Source organism: Mastomys coucha, unplaced genomic scaffold (genome assembly GCF_008632895.1).
Source record: "Mastomys coucha isolate ucsf_1 unplaced genomic scaffold, UCSF_Mcou_1 pScaffold9, whole genome shotgun sequence".
NCBI classification, from domain to species: Eukaryota; Metazoa; Chordata; class Mammalia; order Rodentia; family Muridae; genus Mastomys; species Mastomys coucha.
The window spans coordinates 66,007,156-66,035,014 of NW_022196915.1; the positions used below are offsets into that span (position 1 = coordinate 66,007,156).

The window sequence follows — 27,859 nt, forward strand, 5'->3', positions numbered from 1 at the left end:
TTTTTTTAAGGTGGGGTAACTGGGTCACCGTGTCTAGATACTTGCCGTAAACAATTGAAGGAAGGAAAGGTTTATTTTGGCCTATGATTTCAGAATATCCAGTTCATGGTTGCTTGGCTTCATGTGCCTGAGCAGAAGATGATGCTAGCAGGGTGTGTGGTGGAGGCTGTTCTTAGCTTCTTGAGAAATAGGAAGCAGAGAGAGGGGAGAAATAGAAGAAGCCAGGCTAAGTACAGGACAGGTGGTGACCTTCTGCCAACTAGGGCCCACCCCTCCTCCCTTCTTACCACCTCCCAGTAACGCCACCATATCGTGAATACATAAAGGGTTAGCTCCGTTGATTACACCAGGACCCTCATATCTGTTTTTGGAAAGCCAAGATATTTCACTAACTATTGATGTATTTCTTACTCTAATCAAGTTGACAATCAACATTAGTCATTACCTGAAGTTGTCGGTTAGCTAGCCTCTAACTTGAAATTCCCCTGCCTCAGCTTCCAGTATTGGAAGTACAGATGAGCACTGGCTAGCCTGACCTTTGTTTTGATTCTTGGACTCAGAGTTGTTTCTTCTCTTCCCCCATCTCCTCTTTCCCCCTTGTGAACCATGGTCACCGTCATTGGTAGAGTTCTTCTTCAGCAAGACCGTCGTTGGTGGTAGAGCCTCACTAAGGCAAGTCAGGAACGCAATCTCCTATTGAGCTGTAGCTATAATCCTTTTAGATAAAAATGATTTCAGCGGTCAGAAACAGGCAGGAGAATATCATGAGATTCTCCTTCGTACTGAGTTCCCAGCCATCATGGGTCCCTGCCTCAAAAAGAGCTGAGAGGCTGGGAGGGGAGGCTCAGTGGTTAACTGCACTTGTCGCTATTGCAGAGAACCCAGGTTTGATTCCCAGCACCCACATGGTAGCTTGTAGTCTCCAGATATAGGGGATCCTGATGTCCTCTTCTGACTATCTTGAGCACCAGGCACACAAGTGACACATAGACATATATCCACACAAACTGCTCATATGCATAAAATAACATAAATATATATTTTTTTAAAAAGCTGAGACAGGATGAATGTCATGGGTTTGAAACTAGCTTGGACTAAAAGATGAGTTCCACAGTGAGTTTCCAGTCAGCTTGCCTATAATGTAATCCTGACTCAGAAACTGAGCAACTCTGTCTGTAGGAGTGAATTACAGATCATAGGAAACGGCCAGTGCCTTCTAAAGTAGCTATATCATTTTGCCTACCTACCAACAATGTATAAAAGTAATAGTTGCAGGCCTGGGAAATGCTTAGTTGGTAAAATGCTTGCTGTGTAAACGTGAAGACCTAAATTTCAGTGCCAGCACAGGTTCTAATATAGCTGGTCTTACTAGCTGGCTGAGGCTCGGATTACAGGCACGTTACTACTGGGTCTGATTTTTTACTTTTTTGAAAGACTAATCCTAATCTCAGGATAGCTTATTAAAATGTTCCTATGGGGTATGTATGCACAATTTATTGACCTCCCAGGATGGCAATGGGTTCAAACCTAAGTGTGTGTGTGTGTGTGTGTGTGTGTGTGTGTATGTGTGTATGTGTGTGTATGTGTGTGTATGTGTTGAAGCCCACATTTCACACATGGTTGCTGTATGATTTGCTGTACTAGAGGGGTACCCTTAGCCCTGAGGACTTTTTACTTTTTTTCAGCGTTGTAGATTGAACACAGAGCATTGCACGTTTGGTAGTTGTCCTACTGCTGAGCTGTACCCTCAGTCCTGTTTTTGCGTGTTTAAAGAAAGGGTTTTGCTGTGTAACTGAGCTGTACTTGAACTTGCTATGTAGCCTGGGCTTGATCTGGCCTTACATTCCCCTGCTTCAGCTTTAGTAGCTGGAATTACAGGCATGTGCCGCTGACCTCTGTTCCAAGCCCTTGGTGTATTCTTATGTGTGTGCTCACCTGGATGTGGAGGGCAAAGGTCAACACAGGGTGTCATTCCTCAGGAGCCACCTACCTTGCTTTTGAGATAGGGTACATTTGGTTAGACTAGCTGGCCAGCAAGGTCCAGAGGTCTTCCTGTCTACTCTCTTTTGCTTTACCAGGAGTTGAACTCCAGGGCACTATTCATGCTAGGCAAGCGTTTGACTATGGAGCTACATGCCAACCGAAGGTCTAAGATGTTGCCTGGGTGATGGGTATCACACTCCAGCTCTCATGCTTGGCAGGCAAGTACCTTACTGACTGAGCTGTCTCCCCAGCCGTGGTCCTGATGTGATGGTGACCTGGAGGGCACTGCTGCAGTGGTTTGTTTGTTTGTTTGTTTTTGTCATTTTAACAGTAAGTGTTTCCATTTGCTTATTTTTAAAAAAGTCTTTATTTTTATTTATATATGAGTTTTTCTAGATGTATGTCTGTATACCATATGTATGCAGTACGCAAGGAGTCCAGAAGAGGGTGTCAGATTCCCTGGGACTGATTTACAGACAGTTGTGAGCCGTCACATTGTGGGTTCTTGGGATTGAACTCAGATCTTCTAGAAGAGCAGTCAGTGCTCTTAACCACTGAGCCATCTCTCCAGTCCCCATTTGTTTATTTTTGTATCATCCTTTTCCTTTTTTTTTTTTTAAAGATTTATTTTATTTATTTTATGTGTATGAGTACACTGTAGCTGTACAGATGACCGTGAGCCATCATGTGTGTGGCTGCTGGGAACTGAACTCAGGACCTCTGCCGGCCCTGCTTGTTCCCTCCCACCCCCAGGTTCAGCATAATTCACTGTAGCTGTCTTCAGACGCACCAGAAGAGGGCGTCAGATCTCATATGGGTGGTTGTGAGCTACCATGTGGTTGCTGGGATCCGAACTCAGGACCTTCGGAAGAGCAGTCAGTGCTCTTAACCGCTGAGCCATCTTGCCAGCCCCATCCTTTTACTTTTAATTTTTCTAATTAACTTATAGAAGTCAGACTAGGTTTACATGGATGTCACCCAGAGTATTTCACCTGTGGAAAATGAGTTGGTGGGCTTTCCAGTGGACAGTGAACTGACTTCTTGCTATTGACTATCTGAGCAGCTTGGTCCTAGGTATATGGAATCTGAATATTCATTCAGATATTTGGTAGTCAAAATCGATTTATTCTTTTCTTTTGTATAGTTAAAAATTAATTTAGTAAGTCCTAGAGATGATTTTAGAAAAAAGGAACTTCAGTGAACTAGGATAACTGGGTGTTCTTGGTGAGCTAAGCTGGGTCTGCTCACTGAGGGCCAGGGTAAACAGCTGTGCTGATGTTTTGGCGGCGTGTCAGATGGCGACCTGCAGCAGTGGTTTGCCCATGATATTAGCCTGCTTACAGGGTGTTGGAGAAGGGAGCCTGCTCCTTAGAAGGCTCGTGAGGCATGCAGAAAGTGAAGCTGTGGCTCTGTCTTGGAAATGATAGATTATGAACTATGGTTGTATTGGTAACTTTTAAAAAGTATTTATCAACTTTTCGATTCCACTTAAAGTCATTTTGCTGTGTTGGACCGTCTAACATGAATTTCTAAAAGTTCTTTTAGCCATGTTATTTGACACTTATTTTTCCACTGAACTTTGGATTTTCTCGTGAATTTTATCTGTTCAGAGAACCTATAAGTCTGCGTCTGATATTACAGTTTGCTGGCCTTTTCAGATTACATAGCCATATATCCCTTCATATAAGGGTTAATGAGTAGCCAGGTTGGACGCACCTGTCCGTCGCTGTGGTAAGACACAGTTCAGTTCATTCTCTCCTTTCATCCACTCACATTTTCCTTTTATAGTCATATTTATCTGATGTGTTAATTTTACCTTCCTGTAGCTTGTCGTTCTATCTTATACTGTTAATTTTCAAAGATGGCAATTAGCATGGGTTAGTGGCAGTTTAAACTCGGTAGCTCTTGCTCCTGGGCTGTCTCTCTCCTGCCGGATGCCTCGCCCTCATTTTTACCTGTGCATTTGCATGTTTGACCTAGCAGAATAATTGGGTCCACAGCAGCAACATGGGCGTGCCTCCCTTAGAAACACTTGGTTTCATGTGTGACTCATAAGCTGAAACAGACACACTTCCCCAATCTACAGGAGCCATTTTAACACGGCTAGCCGGGTCGCTTTTTAGTTTTAAGCCCAGAGGACGAAACCTGAAGACAAAGTTTAAAGGTAACCTGTGATTTTGTATGTTTGCTTCTGGCTGTTTTTGAGTTGATTAAACAGACGTGATTCTTACCTGTGGCAGAACATGGCTGAATGTATTCCTTAACTCTGATAAAGTATATGTAGTGAGTCACATGTCTGACTGCACTTCAGTACTACAGGCAGCAAAGTATTTAAATGCTGAAAAGTCCTAGCCCTTCCCCCTGAAGCATTTGCTTTAGTTCTGTGCTTGGTTTTTTTCCTCTCCTCTAACTTCAGATAAAGGAGAACCCCCATCCCTGCAAAGCAAGCTAGATCAACTTCTAGTTAAAATAAACTTAGTTGTCTTTGAGGGGCTGGCTGAGAAGTGGCTCTTTAATAAACTCGAGATTCCGACGCTGAAAAAAAAAACAGGAATAATGGCTTTGTTACAGTATTTTAATTAAGGTTGAAATCTTGGGTCAATTTAGTCTTAAGTGTTGCTCAGAGGCCCGTCTAAGTTAATGAATCATGTAAAAAATTTCGTTTTGAAAAGCAAAGAGAGGTTTAGAAACTAAATAGAGTCTGCATAAAGTGAACCGGTGGTAAAAGTGTATTTTCAGTGAAGATGAAGACAGTCTGGGTTGGTTCATTCAGTGTTTGAGGGGAACGAAGCCTTCTGGGTTACAGGAACTTGCTTGAATATCCACCGTAGAAAAGACACTGCTTCTGAGGGAGTTGTGTGCTAGTTCGGCTCTGTGGAAGGAACAGGAGAATGTTGGCCTTCCTCATTACTAGTTTTTCCTTCCTCATTACATTTGTTTTTTTGTTTGCTTGTTTGTTTTTGTTTTGTTTTTGGGTTTTTTTTTGTAGTTAAAAAAAGTAAAACCCTTTTGTTAGCAGCAGGTGGCTCAGTCTGCTCCTGAATTACTTGTCATCACTGAAACTGTTACATTTTCTAGCACGCATACATTCACTATGCAGCAACATTTTACTTGTGAAACATCAGTGAAGCTTACGTGGGTGAAAGTAAACTTTGAGTACGTAATGATTCGAGATTGTTGTCATTTACTGTTGACCAAAATGGTTTCTAGCTGGTTGGTTGACAGTTGGCTCTTGCTCTCTGAGTGCATGAGTCCTTGTCGGTTTGAAAGGGACGGCAAGAAGGGTGTCACTTCTTGCTGTGGTGGAAGGGTCTTGATACTAGCAGATCCCAGTGATGTCGTCTTATAAGGAGGGCAGACATTTTGCCAGTTGAGCTGCGAGCCCTTTCCCGTCATCTTGGTTTGCATATTGCAGGTTTGGTTGGCTTTTGACTACGTGAAGGCTGTATTTGCTTCAAGTCTGGACTAAAACAAAACGAATGGCACCTTCTTATTGCCCTTCCACTTTTCCTTTGTAAGACTTGTGATCCATAGGAGAAACATCTATGAGGACACATGTAAGCAAGCTAAGAGCATATATACTAAGCAGAATAATTTGAGTTCTTAAAATTGAGAAGTTGTGACATTTGAAGTAAAGTAGACATTGGCCGTGCATATCCGTTTTTTTTTTTTTTTTTAATGCTTATTTTGAGATAGGGTCTTGCTGTGTCACCTGTCTCAAATTCTGTCTAGTCTGCCTCAGCTTTCCAGTGTTGGGATTACAGGCATGTGCTACTGTGCTCGGCTGTCACTTTCTTATTAGGACTTACGAAAATGGCGGACAGGGAGCTTTCAGGGATGCCCAGGAGACTGAGTATATAGGTGCCCGGCTCCCTCTTTTCATAAGATGGACGGGAAGTGTAAATGGAGCCATAAGAGTTACAATGTAGGTTATTGACTGAAGATTGTTCAAGGCCTCATTTATGGCTCAAATGGGTGCTAACATTGGTGTCAGGTTGGCCTTGAACTTTACTAGGTATTATCATCGAATGGGATAACCTTGAACTCCTGACCTTCCTGCCTCTCTACCTCCTAAATTACCGACATGGGCCATAGTGCCCCGTTAATTTGGGGTGGGGTGGGGGAGACAAATGTCAAGTTATAGAATGGTCAGGGCTACACAGAATGTCCCAAACAAAGAAACAAGCAAACATCATTATTATTTTTTACTTTGTGTTTTCTCAGGATATATTATCTTATGTAAATTAGAAACTTTCAAGATGGCAAGGTAGCTTTACATGACATCATCTGTGGTCTAGATGCTTAGTCAAAGACTAATCATTGTATTTGTGCAAAGCTGGATGGTACGGTTTTTACAAATCTAAATGTAATTAAAGGTAGTTATTTTCTGGGTTTAGAAACTACACGGTCCTGTATAGTCAAAACATAACATTTTATAATACAGCTATTAAAGGAGGCACTTTTTAAGTGCTTATTAGCATTTTTTGGTATCAAAACACTTACTGGAGGTATACTATTATTAGGCCTTTCATTTTTAATATTAAATATGTATATGGGAAAGTGCACAAAACAAATATAATTTCAGTGTCTGCCCATTCACATTATCCTAGGTTAGCAAGTAGAGTATGTCTATTGCTTCCCCCATAAAATTTGACTATTTTGACTTTTGTGATAATGTTTTTCTTATAGTTTTACTCCCTCGGACCTTATGTAAGCCAGATCCATTTTCTGGCAGTCGTGTGCTTATTTCATTCAGCTCAGTGAAGCTAACTTTCAACAGCACATCTTTGCACTCTCTCTGTACTTGCACCCTCACTGCTCTTGCTGATGACTATAGAATACTTCTAGTTTCATGCACTTCCAACAAATAGTTACATGAGTTTTGTAGTGTTCATTTTTCTTATTGAGATGTGTGAAGACTTTGCAAAGGCTGAAGAAACAGGTAATTTAAGAAAATAAATAGCTCCTATTGTTAACCTTGGACATTATACGAAATTGCCTTTAAAGTATGTCAGTGCTGAGACTGGGTAGGTGGCTCGCATTTAAGAGCATTGGCTACTCTTCCAGGGTACTTGGGTTTAATTCTCAGCTCACAACTATGTGTAATTCCAATTCTGAAACATCCAATACCCTTTGTATTCTGCCGGCACCAGGCAAGCATGGTATACAGACATCATGCAGGCAAAGCACTCATCCGTACAAAATAATAAAAGTTTTAAAAATGGTCAGTGCTAGTTGGTAAAAATACAAGTAGCGTGGTTTGGCTATGTAGCCTTGACTCACACCGAGGCTGGCAAGCTCCAGCTGAATTTGTTCTTGCACTAACACTGCACAAGTCAATGCACTGCGAGGGTATAACTGACACCCTGTTACATTATGAGGGTCGTTTTGAGCTATGAAGTGCTGACAAGGTTTCCAGATCCTTTCTGGGCCTGAGAAGGACTTTGAGCATCACTGCAGTACTACACCATTGGAGATGAGCCAATTGTTCAGAAACTAGGGATTGGCTAAGTACCTGATGGGATATCCACAGAATTATGTGGCAGAAATTCAATTTTATTAAAGTTTGCATCAAATGCGATTTTACAATGGAGCATTTTTTGCATATCGGGGCATCTGATGAAGAAATCAACCTTTTTCGAAGAAAGTGAAAGTATCAGGTCCAAGTTTCCGAGCCTCGCTCAGCTCAAGCCTTTGACTTCAGAAAAGGGAAGCTGAGAAGGAAGCAAGCTGCCTGCTGCTTCACTGGGCCGACTTTACAGACTCGGAGTGAGCAGTGATGTCTGTTGTTTTTATGTGCTTTTTAGCAACAGGTGAAGTGTGCCTTTAAATTATCTTCTAGAAGATTCAGTTCTCATTACATTTTCAGTTTTTCTTGCTTAAAACATTCTTTCTCCTGTTTATTTAAAGAAAGGTGTCCGATTCCCATGCAGCTGGTTACTGGTAAGGCCCCCAGCAAGGGTGCTGAGAGCTGAACTAGGTCCTCTGGAAGCGCAGCAAGTGCTCTCGGCCTTTGAGCCATTCCCCCCACTTTTGGTTTGTTTTTTTTTCTTTCTCTCTCTTTTTGAGACAGGATCCTCCCACATTAGTCCATGCTGGCCCTGAATTCTCCAGCTTCTTAACTTCAGCATCCTCGTCCTGGGATTCCAGGCAAGCTCTCTCACACGTAGTCTGCATCTCTTTACTGTGTTCTTAATTGGGAGAGCTTTGAGGTGCTATAGTTTCAGACTCGAGGGGGGCGCGTAGCTCTGTGGTAGACTGTGTGCCTAGTGTGCAGGTGGCCTGCTTGAATCCTTAGCACCACAAGAAAAAGAGTTTCAGTTTGAATTTAAGGAGTATTTTAAGAAGGTTTGAAAGAGTCTTGCATTTAGACATTTGGCGCTTCTGTTAAAACCTCCGTAGGAAGTTACTGCATCTGCAGTCTGCATGAAGTCAGAGCGCATTGGGTGGCAGGCATCTTGGAAGGCAGGTTGCTTTGTGCATCTGAGACCCCTCAGTTATAAGGAGAGCCCAATAATCATAAATTGGCTTAATGTGCTTCAATATGTTTCTAATCAGAATATTTGATGCTTAAAGATTCCTTATATATTGTGTTTCTTTAAAGTTTTTCTTAGGCATCATGTCTGGAGATGGAGACTAGAGGATCAGAGATTCAAGGTCATCTTTCTGTTACATAGAGAGGTGGAGAACAGTTTGGATTGTATGAGAACTATCAAAGGACAACCAACCAACCCCCCAAAGATCAAAGTGGCAAATTAATCAGTTCCGAGTTAGAGTCATTTGGGGGTGGCCATGTTATCTCTTCCCTATGCTCGGCCACTTGCTCTACCGCTGAGCTACATGGTTTTGGTTTTTTTGTTCTTTGTTTGTTTAAAAACAGATGCTTACTATCTGGCCCTGGCTGGCCTAGAATGCGTTATGTAGATCAGCTGGCCTCAACTTCAGAGACCGAGCTGCCTCTGCCTCCCCTGTTTGTTCTGAAATATAAAGCTAGGGAGGATAGCAAATGTTACTCTTAAAATTGGCAAACTCCTAAAGCAGGTATAATGCGTTTGAGTGCATGTTCTGCTGTTTTATTCAGTCATGTGGGTTTGTTTGTTTTCATTTTTCCTACCTCTTAGAACCTTTTGCATGCTCTAGCAGTGGCTCCAGTACGTTCTGTACTTTTTAAATTTGGAGCAGGAGTCTAAATTGTCTGGGTTTCCCTGCCTTGCTTTGTAGCAGTCTTCCCCTCCAGGCTCTGGAATAGCTGGGATCACTGTCCTATGCCAACAAGCCTGGCCGCAGCCTTTTATCACACTTTGGTATTCTTCCTAGGAGTCCTTCAAAGGACTTGAACATTGTTCTTTTGTATCTTAGCTCTCAACACCAGAATACTTTCATTGACTTTCTTCATTTTTATGTTTCTGATATCATACTTCACTGTATTGTCACATAGGCAATTGAACTATTTATAAGTAAGATGAAATAGAGAAGGCAGGAAATACTTGACATTTGTATGCCCTATCTTGCTCTGTGCTTCCTGTCAGTTAAACCACGAAGAGAGGAACAGAGACACAGATGTACAATTGCTGCTTTAATTTCCCATCAGGGAGCCCAGTTAAGCATAAAGCTTGTTTCATTAAACTTCGTACTTGTTGACTTTAGGGGTATGGCAGGCTTCTTGGTGTTACACGGATTGCATGGATATCTGGCAACATTTGGACATTAGATATAGGTCTTATAAGAAAATACAAATTTTATACATTTAAGAGGTTTTTCCTTTTGTGATTTTTTTTGTTTTTTGAAAGGCTCCATATGCACTTGGGCTGGTTTTAAACTCATGATCCTCTTGACTTAGCCTCCTAAATGCTGGGATTATAGGCATGTACCACACTATACTCAAGTATATCTTTAGTGTGAGTGAGCGTGTGTGTGTGTGTGTGTGTGTGTGTGTGTGCATTCCTGCATGTGGAGATCAGGGGTCAACCTTTGGTGGTACGTCTTAGGAGCCAAAGATGGTGTTCCTAAGGAACTGTTCACTTTGTGTATGCATGCATATGTGTGCACATTTGTATGAGGTGTACATGTAGGCCAGAAGTCAATCTTGGTGGTATTACTTAGGAGTCATGCTTTTTATTTTTAAAACTGGGAACTAAACCCAGAGCTTGCACATAACTGGGCATGTAACCACTGAGCTGCAACTGTTGTACTACAGAGCCATCATCGGGTTTTACTGAGTACATTTATTTATTTAATGTTATTTCGTTTTTGTTAAGATTTATTTATTATTATACATAAATATACAGTAGCTGACTTCAGATGCCCCAGAGGGTGTCAGATCTCATTATGGGTAGTTGTGAGCCACCATGTGGTTGCTGGGATTTGAACTCAGGACCTTTGGTAGAGCAGTCAGTACTCTTACCTGCTGAGCCATCTCGCCAGCCCTTAATGTTAATTTTGAGATAGTGTCTCTATTATATAGCTCTGGAATTCACTATGTCGACCAAGCTGGCTTCAAACTCATGGAAGTTCACCTGCTTCTTTAGAATGTATACCCAGCGTTATCAAGTATATTTAATTTCAAATAATGGAGGGAAATGCAAAAAAACAAATGTGTTTTTGTGGTCTTGTTATGGCAGGGTAGACAGCAGCATTTTTTTTTTTCTGTATGCCCTTTAACGTTTTCTCGGCTTCTATTGTATCTTATATGTGGAAAATCTGTTCAAACTCACACAAGTGCTGGAGACAGCTGAGGAGGTGAGACAATTTCATTTCCCTGTTAGAAAAGCTTGTTTCCTACTAGGGTGTCCCACCTCGGTTTTTGATTTAAATGTTACTGTCAGCATTGCTCCTTCTAACTAGAATGCCTCCCTGTCCTTCACAGTCTGAGAACTTCGGAAGATCAGATGGGAGTTACCACTAAGGAGCTAGCCCCCTTGTAAGGTTTTCTCCATCTCACAAGTATTTACCTTCCCCCCCCAACCATTTGATTGATACATTTATTTACATTTAGTTATCTGTTCCCAGTCTTTCCTAGGAACCAAGCTAGTTAAGGACAAAGATTAGGCCCTAATTGCCTCTCGTTTTGTATGCTCAGAACCTAGGGTGTACCTGAGGACAAGCATAGGTGCATACACACTGCTGATAGCTCCCCTCTGGGATCAAAGCCACAGGGTGATTAAAGAGCTACAGTGTGTCTTCTCCGAAAGCTGCCTTTATGGATTATTTGTAAGAAATAATTAAAGGAAGTGCTTCTTTCTTCCACCTTTCTTCTTCCTTCAAGTGTGTTTTTCTGGGGAGCTTGGATCAAAGCCAGGGTTTTATACATGCTAGGTGAGTGCTCAGTGTCTAGAAGAAAGCTTGCCTGAATGCTGGTGATAGCAGACTGTATTAAGTGATGAAGACATTTGAATCTGTCACCTTGGTTTATCGAAAAACTATCATCTATTCGGGTCTCCTATTTTTTTGGTAATATGTGAGAATCAAGTATCTTAATGATATTTTTAAATTTCTGTCCTATTTAAAAGTGGTTGTAGCTGAGGACAGTTTAGTTGTATCAGATTCCTGAGCTCAGAATCCCTTTAGGCTACTAGAAAGTGTGTCTGGTTCTTTACAGTCCTGATTTCTATGTAGAAGAAGATGAACAACTTTATAATATCTTTTGTCAATGTGTATTATTTCCTGTTGTCACTAAATCTTATGTGCTTCTGTGACACAGAGCAAGAATTTTGACAAGTAGGCATTTAGTTCAGACCAGTTATTCTAGGAACTAATTAACAGTTGTTTTTTCATTTGAAATTTGATAAAGGTTAGGAAAAATTAAAATTTATATAATTAAAATGTCAAATCTCATTTCCTCATCCTTTTATTTGTCCATGCATCAAAACAGGGTCTTACTATACAGTTCAGGCTAACCTTGAACTCAGTGTATCCTATGCTGACCTTTCTTGGAATTCTGCTTCAGCCACCATCCCAAACCTGAAAATTACTTTTAAAAGATCAGAGGAGGATTGGGGTTGTAGCTTAAGTTGCTGGGATCCTTGCCTAGCATATATGAGGCCCTGAGTTTGGTCTCCAGGATTCTGTGTACTAGGTGTGGAGACAGGAAGATTAAGAATTCAAGTCCAGTCTCTTGCTGGGTGTTAGCATAGTATCTTGGTTCAATGAGAACCACTGTTTGAGGGGAATGGGCAGAGTGTGGTAGAGCCTGCGCATGCACAGCTGCACACATGTGCACATGGCCTTCCCCCAACATTGAATAATTGGACTGTCTAAAAAAAAACAAACCCACAAAGTAGAAAAATGCCTCTAATAAAAAGCTAGGCTTGAATGTAACTTTCCTTGGTCAAAATAACCATTTCCCCACAAATATCACTTCTAATATCTCCCTGAAATAGAGCAAGTATGTCTCTCTTCTGCCTTTCTTCACTCCCTTCCCATTTGTCCTTTTCCTGTGGAGCTGGGAATCGAGGTCCGGCTTTTGCACATGCTAGGTGAGTGCACAGCTCTCTGTGTCCCAGCCTTCCTGAATGCTACTGGTAGCAGACTGTATTAAGTGTATTAAGTTTGAATCTGTCATGCATATCACCTTGTTTTATTTCATAGCCGAGTGTCATCTATTCAAAGTACTTAATCCAAGTTGAGAACATAGGTGCAACTAGTACACACACACACACACACACACACACACACACACACACACACACACACACACTTTTTTTCCTGGTAGTCAAGTGGATGAAAGTTGATGTTTAGTTGAATAGCAGGTACAATCAATGTAACAGAGTCATGTTTTTAAAATTTGTGGCTGGTCATGGCCGTACACACCTTTAATCTCAAAACCAGCCTAAACAATGAGACCCTGTCTTGGGTGGAGGGGTGGGGAAGAGAGGGAGAAGGAGAAGAAAACTTTGTAGTTTTCCATGTTAAAAAATTATTTAATTAGTTTGTGAATTTTGGAGTAATAATGGGCCTCACACATTGAGCAAGTACTCTGCTGGAAAAACCAAACCTCTTTTTTTTGTTTTTGTTTTTGTTTTTTGAGACAGGGTTTCTTTGTATAGTCCTGACTGTCCTGGAACTCACTCTGTAGACCAGGCTGGCCTTCAACTCAGAAATCTGCCTGCCTCTGCCTCCCAAATGCTGAGATTAAAGGCAAGTGCCAGCATTGCCCAGGGCAAACTCTTTTAAAATTTTTGTATTTTTTATTTTTTTTAAACAAATTTGAGAGCAGGTCTAACTCTGCAGGTTGCCGGGCTGGCCTTGACCTCATAGCATAGCCCAGGCTTGGCCTTGACCTCACAGCATAGCCCAGGCTTGAGTTCTCTGTCTCCTTGCCAGGCTGCTCAAGAGCTGGGATGACAAGCCAGTGCCACCCATAACTTTTGTTTTGTTTTGAGGTTATTGGGGATAAGGTCTAAATGTACAACTTAGGCTGACCTTCAGCCCTCTGTGTATCTATCCTAGGCTAGAATAATGCCATGTACCATTGTACCTGGCTTATTTGTGGGACAAGAACTGATTATGTAGTCATTATTTTCTCCTCGTATCTCCGCCTTCCCCTTCACCTCTTCCCTGATGGCACAGACACTCTCAACACACATGGTAAAGTGCTCAGGATGTGGGAAAAACAAACAAACAAACATCATTGAACTGATGGACTGTGGTTTTGTTCTCTGGCTGAGGATGAGAAGGGAGGAAACAGAGGAATGGTAATACACATCTGTAATTCCAGCACCAGGAAGGCAGAGATAATGGCACTGCTGAAGTGCATCGTTTGGCACAGCTGTTCCTGCCATTTTGAACAGTAGTTCCAGATTACTGGGACTGTCATTGATTTTTTTTTTTTAGCACAGGGACCACTGTCCGTGGTTAGAACCCTATTTGGAAACCCCTGGATTGGCTGAAAAGATGCACTGTGGACCTTTATTAACCATTAGATGCTGCCTTCTGGGGTTTAGCTGTCTTGTCTTACTTACTGAACCACACTGTAAACTTCATGGATCAAAGACAAGGCATGATATTCAGTCTTTTCCACAGTACTGCACTTAGGTAAATTCAGCAGATATTCTTGAATGGTTTATCATTGAATCCATTAATAGTAGAGGCGCCTTGAACATAGATTCTTGAGATCTTTTGGATTAGCTCTAGATAGACATCAATGTTTACTTCCCATTGGAGAAAACCTCATCTAGTGTCCCTGATGGACTATAGGGTGTCTTTGAGCTTTTCTACAATGGCTACCTTTCTCATGAGAGATTTTTACATATGTGGTATAGGTGTTCAGAGCAGATGTTTACTGATGGTAAATCAGGAGGCAGTATTTTATATAAGGTTCTTGCTGCCAAGCTTACCAACCAGAGCTGAGTCCACAGTGCCCACAGTGGTGGAAGGGGAGAACCAGTTCCTGCAAAGTTGTTCACTTCACATCAGAGGCAGATGCAAAGGATAAGAAGGAGCCTGAGTTCCAGGGCAGCCTGGGCTATGGAGGAAAACATTGTCTCCAAAACACAAACAAAACCAAGCCGGTGGTCATATATGTGGTACATTGTAGACTGTTGCTATTGACCTTGGCTGCTCTCTAGAGATAGAAATTAGTCCTGAGAGAGAGAAATAGAGAGATGCTCTGAATGTAAAGATATTGAGTCAAACAATTCCTTCGTATGTGTATGATTTTATCATTTATTAAAAACAAACACATTTACATGCTAAAGAGGGGGTTACTTACTTGTTTATTTTTCCACATATGGTAATTAAACCATAGCAGAATATTTGGTATTGTGGTACTAAAACATCTTTGACGTTTTCAGAATTGATTGATATTTTGATTTTATTTTTAACAAAACTGAGAATGTTGCTTCAAATAAATACATGGTACAAAAAAAATGGGAAAAGTATGTTTGGAGCTATTTCCAAAATTGTTGGAAATTCTGTCTTAATCCAAAACTGAAAAAAAAAATGTGTGTGTGTTTCCATGTCCCTATGTGTGTATGTTCATGCCATGGCTTATATGTGGAGGCCTGAAGACCATTTTTAGGAGTTAATTCATCCACCTTTAGGTTTCAGGTATTAAAGGTTAACACAGGCATAATAGCAAGTTTAACTACTGAGCAATCCCCTTGACCTCACTGAACTTTTTTTTTTAATGACACACAATTCATAAACACAAGTGACAATTTAAAAAATCAAACATTCTAAAACAACCAAATCCAATATGTATTAATTTGATACTCAGGTATCAAACAATGATTACAGGAAAATACTAAAACTCATTTTCCATTGTCAAAACTGTTTCTGTAGGAACAGAAAGCATGTATAGTAAAATCCACTGCAGTTTGTGACATACAGTAGTCTGCAGGCTGAGCTGAGGTTTCAGACAGCACTCCCAGCATTGCATAGCGTAGTGACGTGCATACTGCAAAGTAGGTGTGCTCAGTGTTCTGGACCAAAGCTCCAGTGAAGTCGCATGAGGCTACATGGATGTGTGCTTCCACAAACACCTCAAATTCATTATACATTTAATACCCCTGGATATACAGGAACCCTTTTATTCCACATAGTGGTAGTGAACACTTTTAATCTCAGTGCTCTGGCCACTTGAGTTCAAGGCCAGCCTGGTCTGCAGATCAAATTCAAGGTCAGCAGGGGCTACACACTGAGACCTTGTTTCCAAAACAGAGAGACAGAGACAGAGAGAAGAAATCTTGTCCTATGACCTTCACATTCTGTCACTGGACCCACGACAATTTAGGGAGCTGAGCTTTAATTAATGTAGTTGAAACAGATTCAAATGATTTAAAATTTATGCCCTTATATTTTAAAATATGAAAGTCCTAAACACACAGCCCATATATGTCTCTTACCTTCAGATTACTTACAGTGAAGTTTGTTTTTGAGACTTATAAGAAGGAAAACAGAGTCACACATACTTCTTAAGCATTCATCTTACACTTCTATCCCATGCCTTCTGCTTTCCTGCCTCCTGCCTTTGAGGTCTTCGTGCTATTGGTGTTTTATTTTCATTGAGTTTAGAAGCTGAGATGCCTGTTAGCCTGTGGATGGTTTTAAGGATCTCCACCCATAAGATAGAGTCTTTAATTGGCCTGGAGCTCAGTTAGGTTAACTGTCTGGGCAGCAGGCCCAGGATCCTCCACATCTGTTGCCTCTGCACCAGCATTACATGCAGGCACCACCACATGTGTGGGCACTGGAGACTGAACTTGATTGACTGAGTCACCCCACAATTGATTTAAAGACAGGGTCTCAATAAGCATCCCGCCTCAGTCTATAGAACAGCATTGCCCTGGAGTTAAGCGCATCCCTGCCTTTCCTCATGCAGTCAGTGCCAAAAGCCCAGGTGATGAGAATCAAACCATGGTGGTAGAGCTTGGTTTTCCTAAAACGAAAATATTAACCAGAGGAATTAGACAGTCCCAGAAATGAAGCAGATTTCTTGCAGGTTAATTCTTGTTTATTGCAGAGAAAAATGTTTAGTTGCCTGAACAGGTTTTACTGATAAGGGTGTTTTTTTTTTTTTTTCTTTTTTAGCATGTTTGTTTTTTAGGTAGATGGTATTTGTCAGAGTTCAGGTTTTGGGCACTGGATAGAAGAAAGTTTCTGTAGACAGTTAATTTGTATAATAAGGCATAAACTAATATTTTGATGATAACTTAGCCTTTTTGAGAAATAAATTAAATTTTTTCATGAGTAAATTTATGATCATTGTGGTTTTAAATTCTTAGTTTTAAATTCTCATGTTTTCTGAACATGTTCAAAGAGGGTTAATCCTGAGACCACAGGTAGTAACAGGCCTAGCTATGAGATCTGTTGGTTTTTCAGGTGCAACAAATGCCGACTGAATGTAACCTGACACCAGGTGAGCTGAGTGGCCAATAGTGGAAGGTGGAGAAGTATGTGAAAGAACTGGAATTTCAGGTGTGGGGAGTGATTGCAGCCTCCCTCAGAGGCCCGGGACTGCTCTCCCTGACTGTTCTCCGGGTGTCAAAAAGGCAAGCATAGAGAAATTTAGCCTGATTGGTTCGGTCATCCTGATGGGTTTCTAAAGTTAACACAGTTGAAGCTAAGGTGAGTTTGGTTGGGAAAACTCCTGCTTCAGCTGCTCCAGAACCATGCCTGGTGCTTTCGATTCAGTGCCACCATTTGGGCTTTATTTATATGAAAGTCAAAGCAGTTTTGATAAAGTTGTGATTGCCACTCCCCTGTGCTGTCTTTCAATTTAAGAATGTCTAGTGTTCTCCTTTCTTAATTAAATAATACTAATTCGAAGACAGTTTATTTAAGTTGACAAATGCCTAGTACTGAGTAGCTATACTGAATAGCTAGTTACTTTAAAGATGTGTGAGGCGAATGTGATTGTGTACACCTGGAGTGGTGTCAGCACTTTGCGGTAGATGCAAAGGCTAAGAAGGACCTTGAGTTCTAGGGCAGCCTGGGCTATGTTAGAAAACATTGTCTCTAAGACACAAATAAAACCAAGTGGGTAGGCATGTATGTGGTATGGTATGAATTGCAGAAACTTAGTTTTATTCATTAATTTTTTTCTAAGAAACAACTCCAACCACAGAATTTGAACAAATCAGAAGGCTCATTTTTAAAAAAAGATTAAAATATCAAGTTTATTTATTATTTATTTTTATTTTTTATTTTTGGGGGTCTCGTGGTCTAAGCTAGGCTAGAAAAGATTCTTTTGTGAGATTACAGATGAATAACAACCATGTCTTGAAATTTTGATATGTGTGTTTGTGTATGAGTTTGCCACTTTCTGCCTGGATGTGTATATTGGTCCTTGTAGAATAGCAGTGAGCATTTGTCACTCTCCCCAGTCTCTCCAGCCCCAAGCATTTTATTGTTTGTTTGTTTAGCTTTTTTGAGATAGGGTCTTACTATGTAGCCTTGGCTAGCCAGAAGCTACTCTTAAATCTGATTGCCTCTTCTCAAGTGCTGAGTTAAAGACCCCTCTGCCACCATATCTGGTATTTCTAAAATTAAATTATGAAAGGCCTGAATGCAGTGAGAAATGATGTTTACTTTGAATATTAACTTGTGTCCCCTCCCCATTTTGTGAATATTGTACATATTATATATAGATCTTTATAGTGAGGTTTCTTTTAAAATTGTTGTGTATGGCACGTGGGATGGCTCAGTGGTGGAGAGAACATTGCTGCTCTTGCAGGGAACTCAAGTTCAGTTCCCAAGACCCACATTGTGACTCATGAGCCCCATCATTTCAATCCCAGGAAATCTGATGCCTTTTTTTGACCTCCACCAGGACCCAGGCATACATGGGGCACACAGACATATATTCAGGTAAAACATGCATAAGCACAGAAAAAAAATCTAAAACAAATTTAAATAAAATGACTGTCCTTTCCTTCCTTCCTATGGTAGCTAGTAGACTAATACTGTTCTTATTTGGGGAAATTTAATTCTAATTGCATAATGGTAATTATATTGTGGTGTGGGTTTCCTCCCATGTTAACATTTCTTTTCCTTCTTCCTTCCTTCCTTCCTTCCTTTTTTCTTTTTCTTTTTTTTTGAGACAGGGTATCTCTGTGTAGCTCTGGCTGTCCTGGAACTCACTCTGTAGACCAGGCTGGCCTCCAACTCAGAAATCCACCTGCCTCTGCCTCCCAAGGGCTGGGGATTAAAGGCGTGCACCACCACTGCCTAGCCAACATTTATTTTTCTTTTGAAAGATTTATATATTTTATATTTCATGTGTGTTCTTTTGGGTGCATGTGAGTCACATGTGTGCCTGGGACCCACAGAGGCCAGAAGAGGGCATTGAATTCCCAGAAACTGTTATTATAGGCAATGGTGAGCTGCTGTGTGGGTGCTGGCAACCAAACCCAAGTCCTCTTCAAGAGCAGCAAGCACTCTTAACCCCTGAGTCTTCTCTTCTGTTCCCATATTCATAGATCTGTCAATTTAAACGCTGGCAGCGATACTGTGCTTTAACTGTGAACATCAGTAAACATCAGAAGATATTTTAATGTTATTAAGTTGTGGTAGCTGTATAAAAGGCATACATATTTTTATTTTTATTTTATTATTATTTTTTATTCCACTATTTTAAGGCTGAGTGAAGCTGTAAAGAATATGATATGGTAGACTTGGGATGCACAGTAATAGCCAGCTAAGGCTTAAGGAGACATCCTCAAACCTTCCCCTCACTCCAAATGTATACATGGTTAGAAGCGATGGATTACAAGGTATCAAGAGGATGCATAAAATCGCTTCTTGAGACATTTCAGCTAATAAGTGTACCAGAGTGTGGGAACATGCTTGGCAACGGATGCTTGGTTTTGATGGTCTGGGGTCTAAACTCGGGACCTTGTGCATGCAAGGTGAGTTCTCTGTCACCGAGCTGTTTCCCTAGCCCCTGCTACTCTGCTGATAAAAACATGGATGAAGTCCCACTAGTAAAGATAGAGGGAGGGCAGGAGGAGACCTGGCCTCTCTTTGCTGCCTATTGGCTGTGTCCTTAGGCAGGTCAAGTTGCTTACAGCCCCAAATACCTTACCTTTTCAATGAAATGTGTAGTCCTCAGTTATTCCTAGCTGGGGTTTTTTTTTTTTTTTTTAACTCTAAATCCTGTAATTCTACAAAATGTTTAGATTGATAATGGGTAGACCATTGTGCTGTCTCTTTTGATAACCATGGACTTGATTTCATTTCTGTTGCCTAGCATTCTAAAACAATGAAAAACATTAGAAAAAAATCCCAGTTGTGGTCCACCACACAAAAACTACAGTCATTGTGAGCGGTGGGTCTACTGCTCTGGTTTCTAGTTTTTATGTGGCGCCTCTCTTTTTTTCATGTTGTATTCTTTAATTTCTGATGCTTTTCTGCTAATAGTATTTTTCCAAATAGCCTTGTTTTTCTTGAATTCTTGAAGATGATTTTGTGAAAGTCTCTTCATTAGCTGCTACTTGGTGTAAGAACACTTCCTGTTCGGGCATTTGCTGTAGAGTTGTTACAGAACCCCTCTTGTTAAGGTTCCACTGCCCGGCCAGCTGGGTACAGAAACCCAGCGTCATCTGAATGATTGGCTCCCATTTAGTTAGCCCTGTCCACCTTGCTGATGCCTTTTACCTGTTTGAGCTAGGATGATCTAGTCTAAAATCTTGTTTGTTTAACTGAGTCTGTATTTATTGTTTTCCACAAAGAGCACTAGAGCCTTATATTTAATGCATGATTTATGTTTGTACTATAGTCATTTCCAAAAAAATATTATATTAATCCCAAGTGCCACAATGAAAGGCGTGTGCCCCCACCATCTGGCTAAAAACCTCTTGATGTATTAAGTATTTTATTTAGGATAAGGTTCTGAAAGGGAGGGAATATTTGAGGGAAAGGAAATGGGATTCAGTATCTTTATGGAGTGTTATGTTTGTCTCTACTACATATTGTTGAAAAGTGCAATATAAAATTAATACCAGTTTTAATGTAAAATCTTAATGAATATTTCATATTTTTGTCTGAAATGGTTCTCAAATCCTATATTTTATGCTTTATATTCAAAGAGGGATTAATTTTTGCAAGTTTCAATTCATGCCTTTTTATATCTGAAATACTTTATAATAAGTTATGCAAAACAATTTGAACTGAGTTGTTATAGCCATTAATATGAAACAGTGTTTTGTGTTTAAAACTTATAAAGTCACTGTGTTTGAGACAGGGTCCTAACTGGACTCTGTTAAGTGAAATTTTTAAAATAATATTTATTTTCTATGAACGGTGTTTTGCCTGCATGAGGGCGTCACATTTCCTGGGACTGGAGTTAGAGATGGTTGTAAGCCACCATGTGGGTGCTGAGAATTGAACCTAGTTCCTTTACAAGAGCAGCAATGCTCTTCATCATGGAGCCTCAGACGTAGTTTTAAAACCCTAATCTTTCTACAACTGGATTTATCAAAAGGATACCAAAATGCAAAGCTCTGGAGTCAGCTTAGATTCTGTTGCTAATGGGCTGTGCGTGGTGTTGGAGTCTTACTAGTAGCTCTGGTGAAAGACTCTCAGTGGTTATAGAAATGAGGCTTAAGAAATAATTAGAACCTAACGAGCACCTGTTGCATATTTTGCCCATTATCCTCAGAGCTATAATTAAGCTAATGTTTATTGAATTCAGTTTATGTACCAGGCGTTCCGCACATGTATTGGGTTTCTCTTTAAGTAGAGGTGGAGACTGAAGCAGGTATCTTTCTAAGCAGGCGTTCTGCGGCTGACATGCAGTCCCAGTCCCAGGCACAAATATCCCACAGATGCTCTTCACAGCTTCACTTGTTGCTGCCATTTATGACGCTCATCTAACAGAAGGCGAGCACTAGAGGCTTACGTTAAGTGTGTGGAAACTGAGGCCGCACCTCAGAGGCGGAGCCTGAGTGGTCTGAGGTTAGAGTTCATCAGAATTATTTTGTTTTATGACTTTACCTCAAGCATGAAGATTGGTGATGAGAACTTAGGAATCTTAATTCTAAGCATTTCTGTGCTGTAGTTCCCCAAAGGAAAAAGGCATTAGAGATAGTCTGGGAATTGTTTGGATGCCCAAACCTGGCTTACTTCTCTAGGTAAGGAGCCTGTATGTGACTGGTAGGTGAGGAGCTTTCTCCTTCTTTCTCCTTGTTACTTTATAGTGTGGCGGAAACATGTGTTTGAGAACTGTCGCAGCTATCTTCCTGAGTATACGGCTCATTAATGGGTAAATTTAAACAGGTTTGCTATTATTGTTTGTTTGACTGTTTTAGGCAAGGGCTGGTTATATAGCCCAGGCTGGCCCCAAATTCCTGCCTGCAATTGCCAGCATGTCTATTATTAAGCAAGCTTAAAATCTATGAGGATCTTAAGTTGTCTTAGGGTAGCTCAGGTGCCTTTGTTTTCTGTCTGGATGGTCACGTCTTTTCATGTATAGGAATGATCTGCTTGGCCATCTTAGACAGAAGGACTTAGAACCTCTTGAGATGGACTTGATTGATAGTGTACTGGCTGGATTTGAAAAAAAACCAAAACCCAAAACCCAAAAAACAACAACAAAAACCACCACAACAGAAAGTGGAGTTCCCCCTTAAATCTGATAGAAACATTTACTTAAGTCTGTGTTTTAAACTGTGTAATAGTACAAAATTCTGGGTAGATTTAAAAGCAAGACTATGTGTTTTATAGTGATTGAGTTTTGATTTAGGAAAGGAGACGCTAATGATAGCTGTGTTGTGCTTATAAGATCTCTTATCCTGAGATCTGGGCACCTCTGCTAATTTAATGAAAAATTGAATCACTCATGTAGGTATCCGTCTTGTCTGTTACTAAATGAAGTGAATACAGCTGAGCTATGTTATTCCAGTACCCTTGACATGCAAGGAAGGTAGTCTGGTTTAAGAATCAGAAAGGCCTTTGGTTTTTGTTTTCCCCTCAAGAACCACACTAGAGCTGCAGGATATCTAAACAGGAGAGAGGGTGACGAGAAGAAGACACAGAGTGTCCAAGGCCTAATTAAACCAAGGGAAATGCTTTTCTTATGCTTTGGGTTGGTGAACTCCCTATACACATGAACTGAAACTGTGTCAGGGCTCAGTTATCTTTTCCTACCCATGCGGCTGGGTGAGGGTGATCTGGGCAGCCATTTTGGGTTATTTTTAGAGGTTGTCAGTCATAGGGTGTGAGCCCAGGCTATTTTCATTGCTTGTCATTACTTTGAAAGTTTCCCAAGGGCAGTTGGTAAAGCACAGTAGCACTGTGGAGACGCTGCTAAGAAAAAGCAACTTTGTAACTTTAGACAGAAAGCGGGGTCTCAGGGCACCCTTGAACCTAACCTTTTACAGAACAACCCCTGCTTCACAAACACCCCTCAATTCCATTGCATTTTCTTGCTCTGCGGTTTGAAGATGATAGTAATTTCTTCTTTATCAAAATAACTTCATTGCTAAACAAAGAATATGTGTAGCAATAGCTTGAATACTTAGTAGTAGTAAAATATTGTCATTAACATAAACCTTCTTATCATTAGCACGGGCACCAGGTTTGGTGAGTAGAGAAGAAATTAAGAACTCCCATTCTTTCCCTAGGAGAGGTTTTGCCATACTTATTTCTGATTCCTACATACTGGTTTTCAGACAGCAAGCGCTGAAACATTTATTCAGTTGAATTAAGTGAGCAGCACTGTAAAACACGGTGTGATTAGTCCGAGTTGGTAGGATAGGTAGGAAGTGCTGTGATTTTGAAGGGGAAAATCCTTATGGGTTTAGACATGAAATTGGAAGACTTTATGAAGGAACTTGGAAGGCAAAGGGAAGAGGATCAAGAGTTCAGAGTTACTCTTGGCTACCTAGCCAGTTTGAGGCTATCGGCCTACGTGAGTCCCTTTCCAAAAAAACAAAAAAAAAAAAGTGGCTTAAACAGTGACGAATGGGAAGATAAGATTGAGAGGTGCGAGAGGACGTTCCGGGAACCAGAATAATGGAAAGAAAGAAGGGAGACAAGAACAAAGATGTGGTGGTCAGGGGAAGGGCAGGAGGCAGGGCTGCATACAGGAGTGGGGCTGTGTCATAATGTGAGGGCAAAAATGTGAGGAGTGTTTATGCCAGGTCAAGTATGCATCTGTGTCGATACATCTGAGCTCAATTAACACAAACATACATATATACATATGTGTCCACTCTAGGCTCCAAACATGACCAGACTGTTAGTAATTTCTTAGTGTTATGCTTAAATCTCTGTTAAAAAGATTGGGCTGGGTCAGAATTAAGCACCACTGGCTTGAAACTGAGTTTAGTGAGTAAAAATCTGACTTGAATTCCTAACCCTTATTTAATTTTGATTTCCCATTATGGAAATTACAGTGATCTATGTTGATCTCTAAAACCTGGAATATACAGGGAATTGGCTTGACTGAAATAGTGTACCTGACCTGGCTAGCTCTTCCAGGAAACTGACTCACCGTGGCTCTGCATTCCCAAACTCGTGTCTTTACATTTATTAGGATTAGTCACCGTTCTTTACTTCAAGTTGTCGTCTTTTTGTTTTGAGATATTTATATCAATATTATAAAAGATGTTTCAAATAACTAGATTAAAAAAACATGACTTTTAAAATCTTAACTTTTCATGTCACATTTATGGCCATAAACATTTAATATTTCATACAAGTGTAATAAACACCCATATTAACTTTGCTAGTGGTAGCATTACTTTTTAAAAACACTAATATACAAATGTGTTTGGCAGTCATTTTCAGAGCGCTGTGAGGTTGTTTTTCCTCCTAAGCTGCATTTCTGTTTTTCTACTATTGTGAAGTGTGGCCCTTTGCATGTTCTAACTTGCCGTGACGTGGTCAAGTACAATTTCCTTCCTGTTGCTTGTGTTAGCGATAAGGCTACATTTTAGTACTTTCAAAAGGAAGGCCCTGAAGACAGGCTTGGTCTAGCGGTTTTTTTCTCGCCCCAGGCTCTTTCAGGGACAGAGAAGTAGGCTTTAATTTCTGCTCACTCTTAAAAGCTTGTCAAACAGCATTTACAGCCTTTAAGTGTCTTCATTTAGGCATATATGATGGGGATGGCACTTGCACGTTGCTGTTAAGGACGAATGAGTCTGTTATGAAATTTAGAGAGTAGTGGTTCCTGTGCAAGTAGGTGATTAGCTGGGCCAGTGAGAAGAATGAAATTGTTTATATATATCCTCTGCTGGGATTTAAAGTTTCCTAATTATTACTGGAAAACCCCTCCCCTTCCCTCCCCACCTCACCCCACTCAGTATTTTAGCTCAAGTACACCTTGGGGAAGAAGGAAAAAAATAATGAGGGAAGATTTAATCTTAGGAATGAGGTCTTCAAAGAAAGTATGTCTTGGAAACCAAACCCCTGTGTGTACCAGCCATGCTGATTTTCCTTAAGAGTGACAATGACATTGAAGATATGTGCTGTCAGTTGTTACATTTTAGCCAGGAGATTGCCTTTTCACCACTAACATAAGCCTTTGTTTTTCAGGGACAAGAAGTCCAAGTGAATGATTTTAGAAAAAGTGCCTGTTCGCTTAGAATGCCAATGCACCAAGCAAATCTGAAGTACTCCGTTCGCTGAAGAGCGGCTTGTGGGCAGTAACTTGACAGCCGTGCCTGGAAGGCTGTCCCCAGACTACACTGCACCCTCCCTGCTGCTCCAGACTTGAAGCTGCTTGGGACTTTTCTCATGTGGATCTAAGGGGAATGCTGTACTATGGCTGCTGTTGTCCAACAGAACGACCTAGTGTTTGAATTTGCAAGTAACGTCATGGAGGATGAGCAGCAGGTGAGCCAGAAAAGGCTGGGCCTTAGTGCACTGCTTAGGAGTTGTCCTCAGTGTCAGAATATTTGCTTTAGGAGATGGTACAATGTTCTAAAATAAAACTTTAGAAATTAAATAGTTTAGGTACCAATTGGTTCCCTACTTGTAAATGTTACTGTTTTGATGTGGTAACAAGGAAGTAGTATTTGGGGTTCATCTTGGTGAAATTAGACCAAGTAGTAACTGTCCTTAATAATATTTCTTTAATTACTTTAAGCAGTTCTAGAGAACATAACTGATGTCTATAATTAACCTTTTGGTTATGAGCTGTTTTTTTCAAGGAGATTAAACAGTTTTGGCCACCTTACAACCACACTTTACAGTCCAAAGACTATGACCCACCCCTCCCCCCAGGGAATTTTCTGACTCTTCCAGAACTTGATTTGTCATCAGTAGAGAAATTGAACCTAGGACTTGCTAGGACTTCAGTATGTATATTGAATATATATATGATATGTTGCCTACTGCCTTCACATAAGTAAGGTCTCGAGAGATACGGAGGTAACGGGTTTAACCTCAATTAACTCCGAGCCTCTGATCCTTCCGCAATGTGAAAGGGCTACGCGTCATAATTAAGACAGGCTATGCAGGGCCTTGAGCTGTGGTGTGGGAATTGATGTGTAGAGAGAGGTCCTTTGCTAAGAGGCTTTTGAGAAGCACTTGGTTTAAAGTATGCGGAAGAGGGCTGATTTAGTGACTGAAATAAGCTTGCTCCTAAAACCTTAAGTAGATCAGTTCCAATATCTGCCTTATTCCAGAAACAGTTACTACAAAGAATAAAATTGATTCTCAGTTTTGGCAGGACATTGTAGTTTCATAGCTGTTTTGTATTGTATACTGAAATGATACAATACAGAGTTTATAAATATGCCTACAAGAGGTAAGAATTTGGGACTAACTATCCTTAAAGTCAAGACGAAATTCACCTGGGGAAAAATGAACACCTGAAAGTATATTAATACTGATTGGGGTTTAATCTTGAGACAATAGAGGAGATACTTTGAGGAGAGAGAGTGTTTTTGAATTGTTTTGAGACAGGATGTTTTGTGTACACACTAAAGCTTGAAAAAAGAGAGTGCTGTCTACCTGCTTTCTAGATAAAAGGTCCCAGGCTAGCTGTGGTGAGCTGTGCTGAGGCACAGAGGCAGTGGCTGCAGAGGACAGAGCACTGGTCTGCTCACCCGCGTGCTCTAGTGCACTGGTTCTCACACTCTGACCAGTTCATGTGTGTATATGTAGACAGAAAGGTGTATTGCAAAGCAGTGCGTGCACACTTACTGCTATGTTGGATGTACGTAATTTATTTTAGTTTTTTTTCCTTTTATGTCTTTGGAAAGGGTGCTAGTAGTTTGACTCGCCTCTTGCTCTGATATTTATTTGTTGTTTTGTTTACTTATTTACTTTTTTCTGAGACAGGGTCTCACTGTGGAGTTCTGGCTGGCCTAAAACTCCTTATGGAGACCAGGCTGTCCTCAGATTCACAGATATCAGCTTTCTAAGTGCTGAGATTAAAGGATTCAATTTTTTTGAGAAAAGGTCTCACTGTGTTGCCCTGACTTGCCTAGAACTCCCTATGGAGACCAGGCTGACCTCAAATTCAGAGATCTGCCTGCTTCTGCCTCCCAAGTGCTGGGATTAAAGGCGTTCCCCACACGCCTGGCTCACTTTCTAGGTTTTTGAGATGTGATATCATGTAGCTGAAGATAGCTTTGAGTTCCTGGTTCCCTGCTCCCACTTCCTGAATGCTGGGACTTCAGATGTGGGCCCCACACTTGGCAACTGCTTTCTTTTTTTTTTCTTTCTCTTGTTCCTTTTTTTGCCCTCTTTTCCTTCCTTTATACACTTAAATACTTTATATGTTATAACATAAATGCTATGAAATAAATGCTGATGGCTTTTAATTTTTGATGAGGAAACTGAGACATAAAGTAGTTAAATAGTTTGCTGCAAACTGCAATTTTAACCCAAGCAGTTTGACTTTCAGTAACGTGTACTTGCAGGCTGTTCTAGCTGGGTTTGGGTTCAGGGCATCCATTACTCGTATTATCAAATTATGTAAACCGTGGCTCTGCGTCCTTGTTTGATTTTGTTTTCATTTGTATTCATTACTTCTGAGGTAAGATCTTATGTAGCCATGCTGGCCTTGGATTTAAGATCCTCCCGCACTCATCTTCTGAGTGCTGGCTGGGATTAGGATTGTTGCCTTGTGACAGACACCATAACTGGTGTAATTTAATTTGTATTTTTACATGAAAGTAATGACCTGCCAGCTTAAAATCACATACAACAAAAATGCATAAAGTATGTCAGATGTGGCAGCTTATATCTATAATCCCACCACTCAGAAGGCTGAGGCAGGGGGATTAGGAGTTTAGCACCAGCCACTGTTACAAAATGAATTTGACACCAGTTTGCGACCCTACCTTAAAAACAAAAACAAAGGGGCTGGCGGAAGTGGCTCAGCAGGTAAGAGCACCGACTGCTCTACCGAAGGCCCTGAGTTCAAATCCCAGTAACCACATGGTGGCTCACAACCACCCGTAATGAGATCTGACACCCTCTT

The 27,859-nt window shown here is 40.7% G+C and overlaps 1 protein-coding gene across 5 annotated transcripts in view; it reads left to right on the top strand.

Annotated features, from left to right (window-relative positions):
- Positions 1-27,859, top strand: part of Elf1 (E74 like ETS transcription factor 1) — a 98,348-nt gene that overhangs the window by 29,462 nt on the left and 41,027 nt on the right. The window contains exons 1-2 of one of the 5 annotated variants that reach the window (XM_031362613.1): positions 3,864-4,147; positions 24,961-25,260. In XM_031362613.1, coding sequence (XP_031218473.1) covers positions 25,189-25,260 — 72 coding nt within the window. In that variant the 5' untranslated portion in view covers positions 3,864-4,147; positions 24,961-25,188. Of the gene's footprint in view, positions 1-3,863; positions 4,148-16,907; positions 17,050-24,390; positions 24,443-24,960; positions 25,261-27,859 lie in introns of those variants that run through there. The other 4 variants (XM_031362609.1, XM_031362611.1, XM_031362612.1 and 1 more) reach the window with 4 other exon arrangements.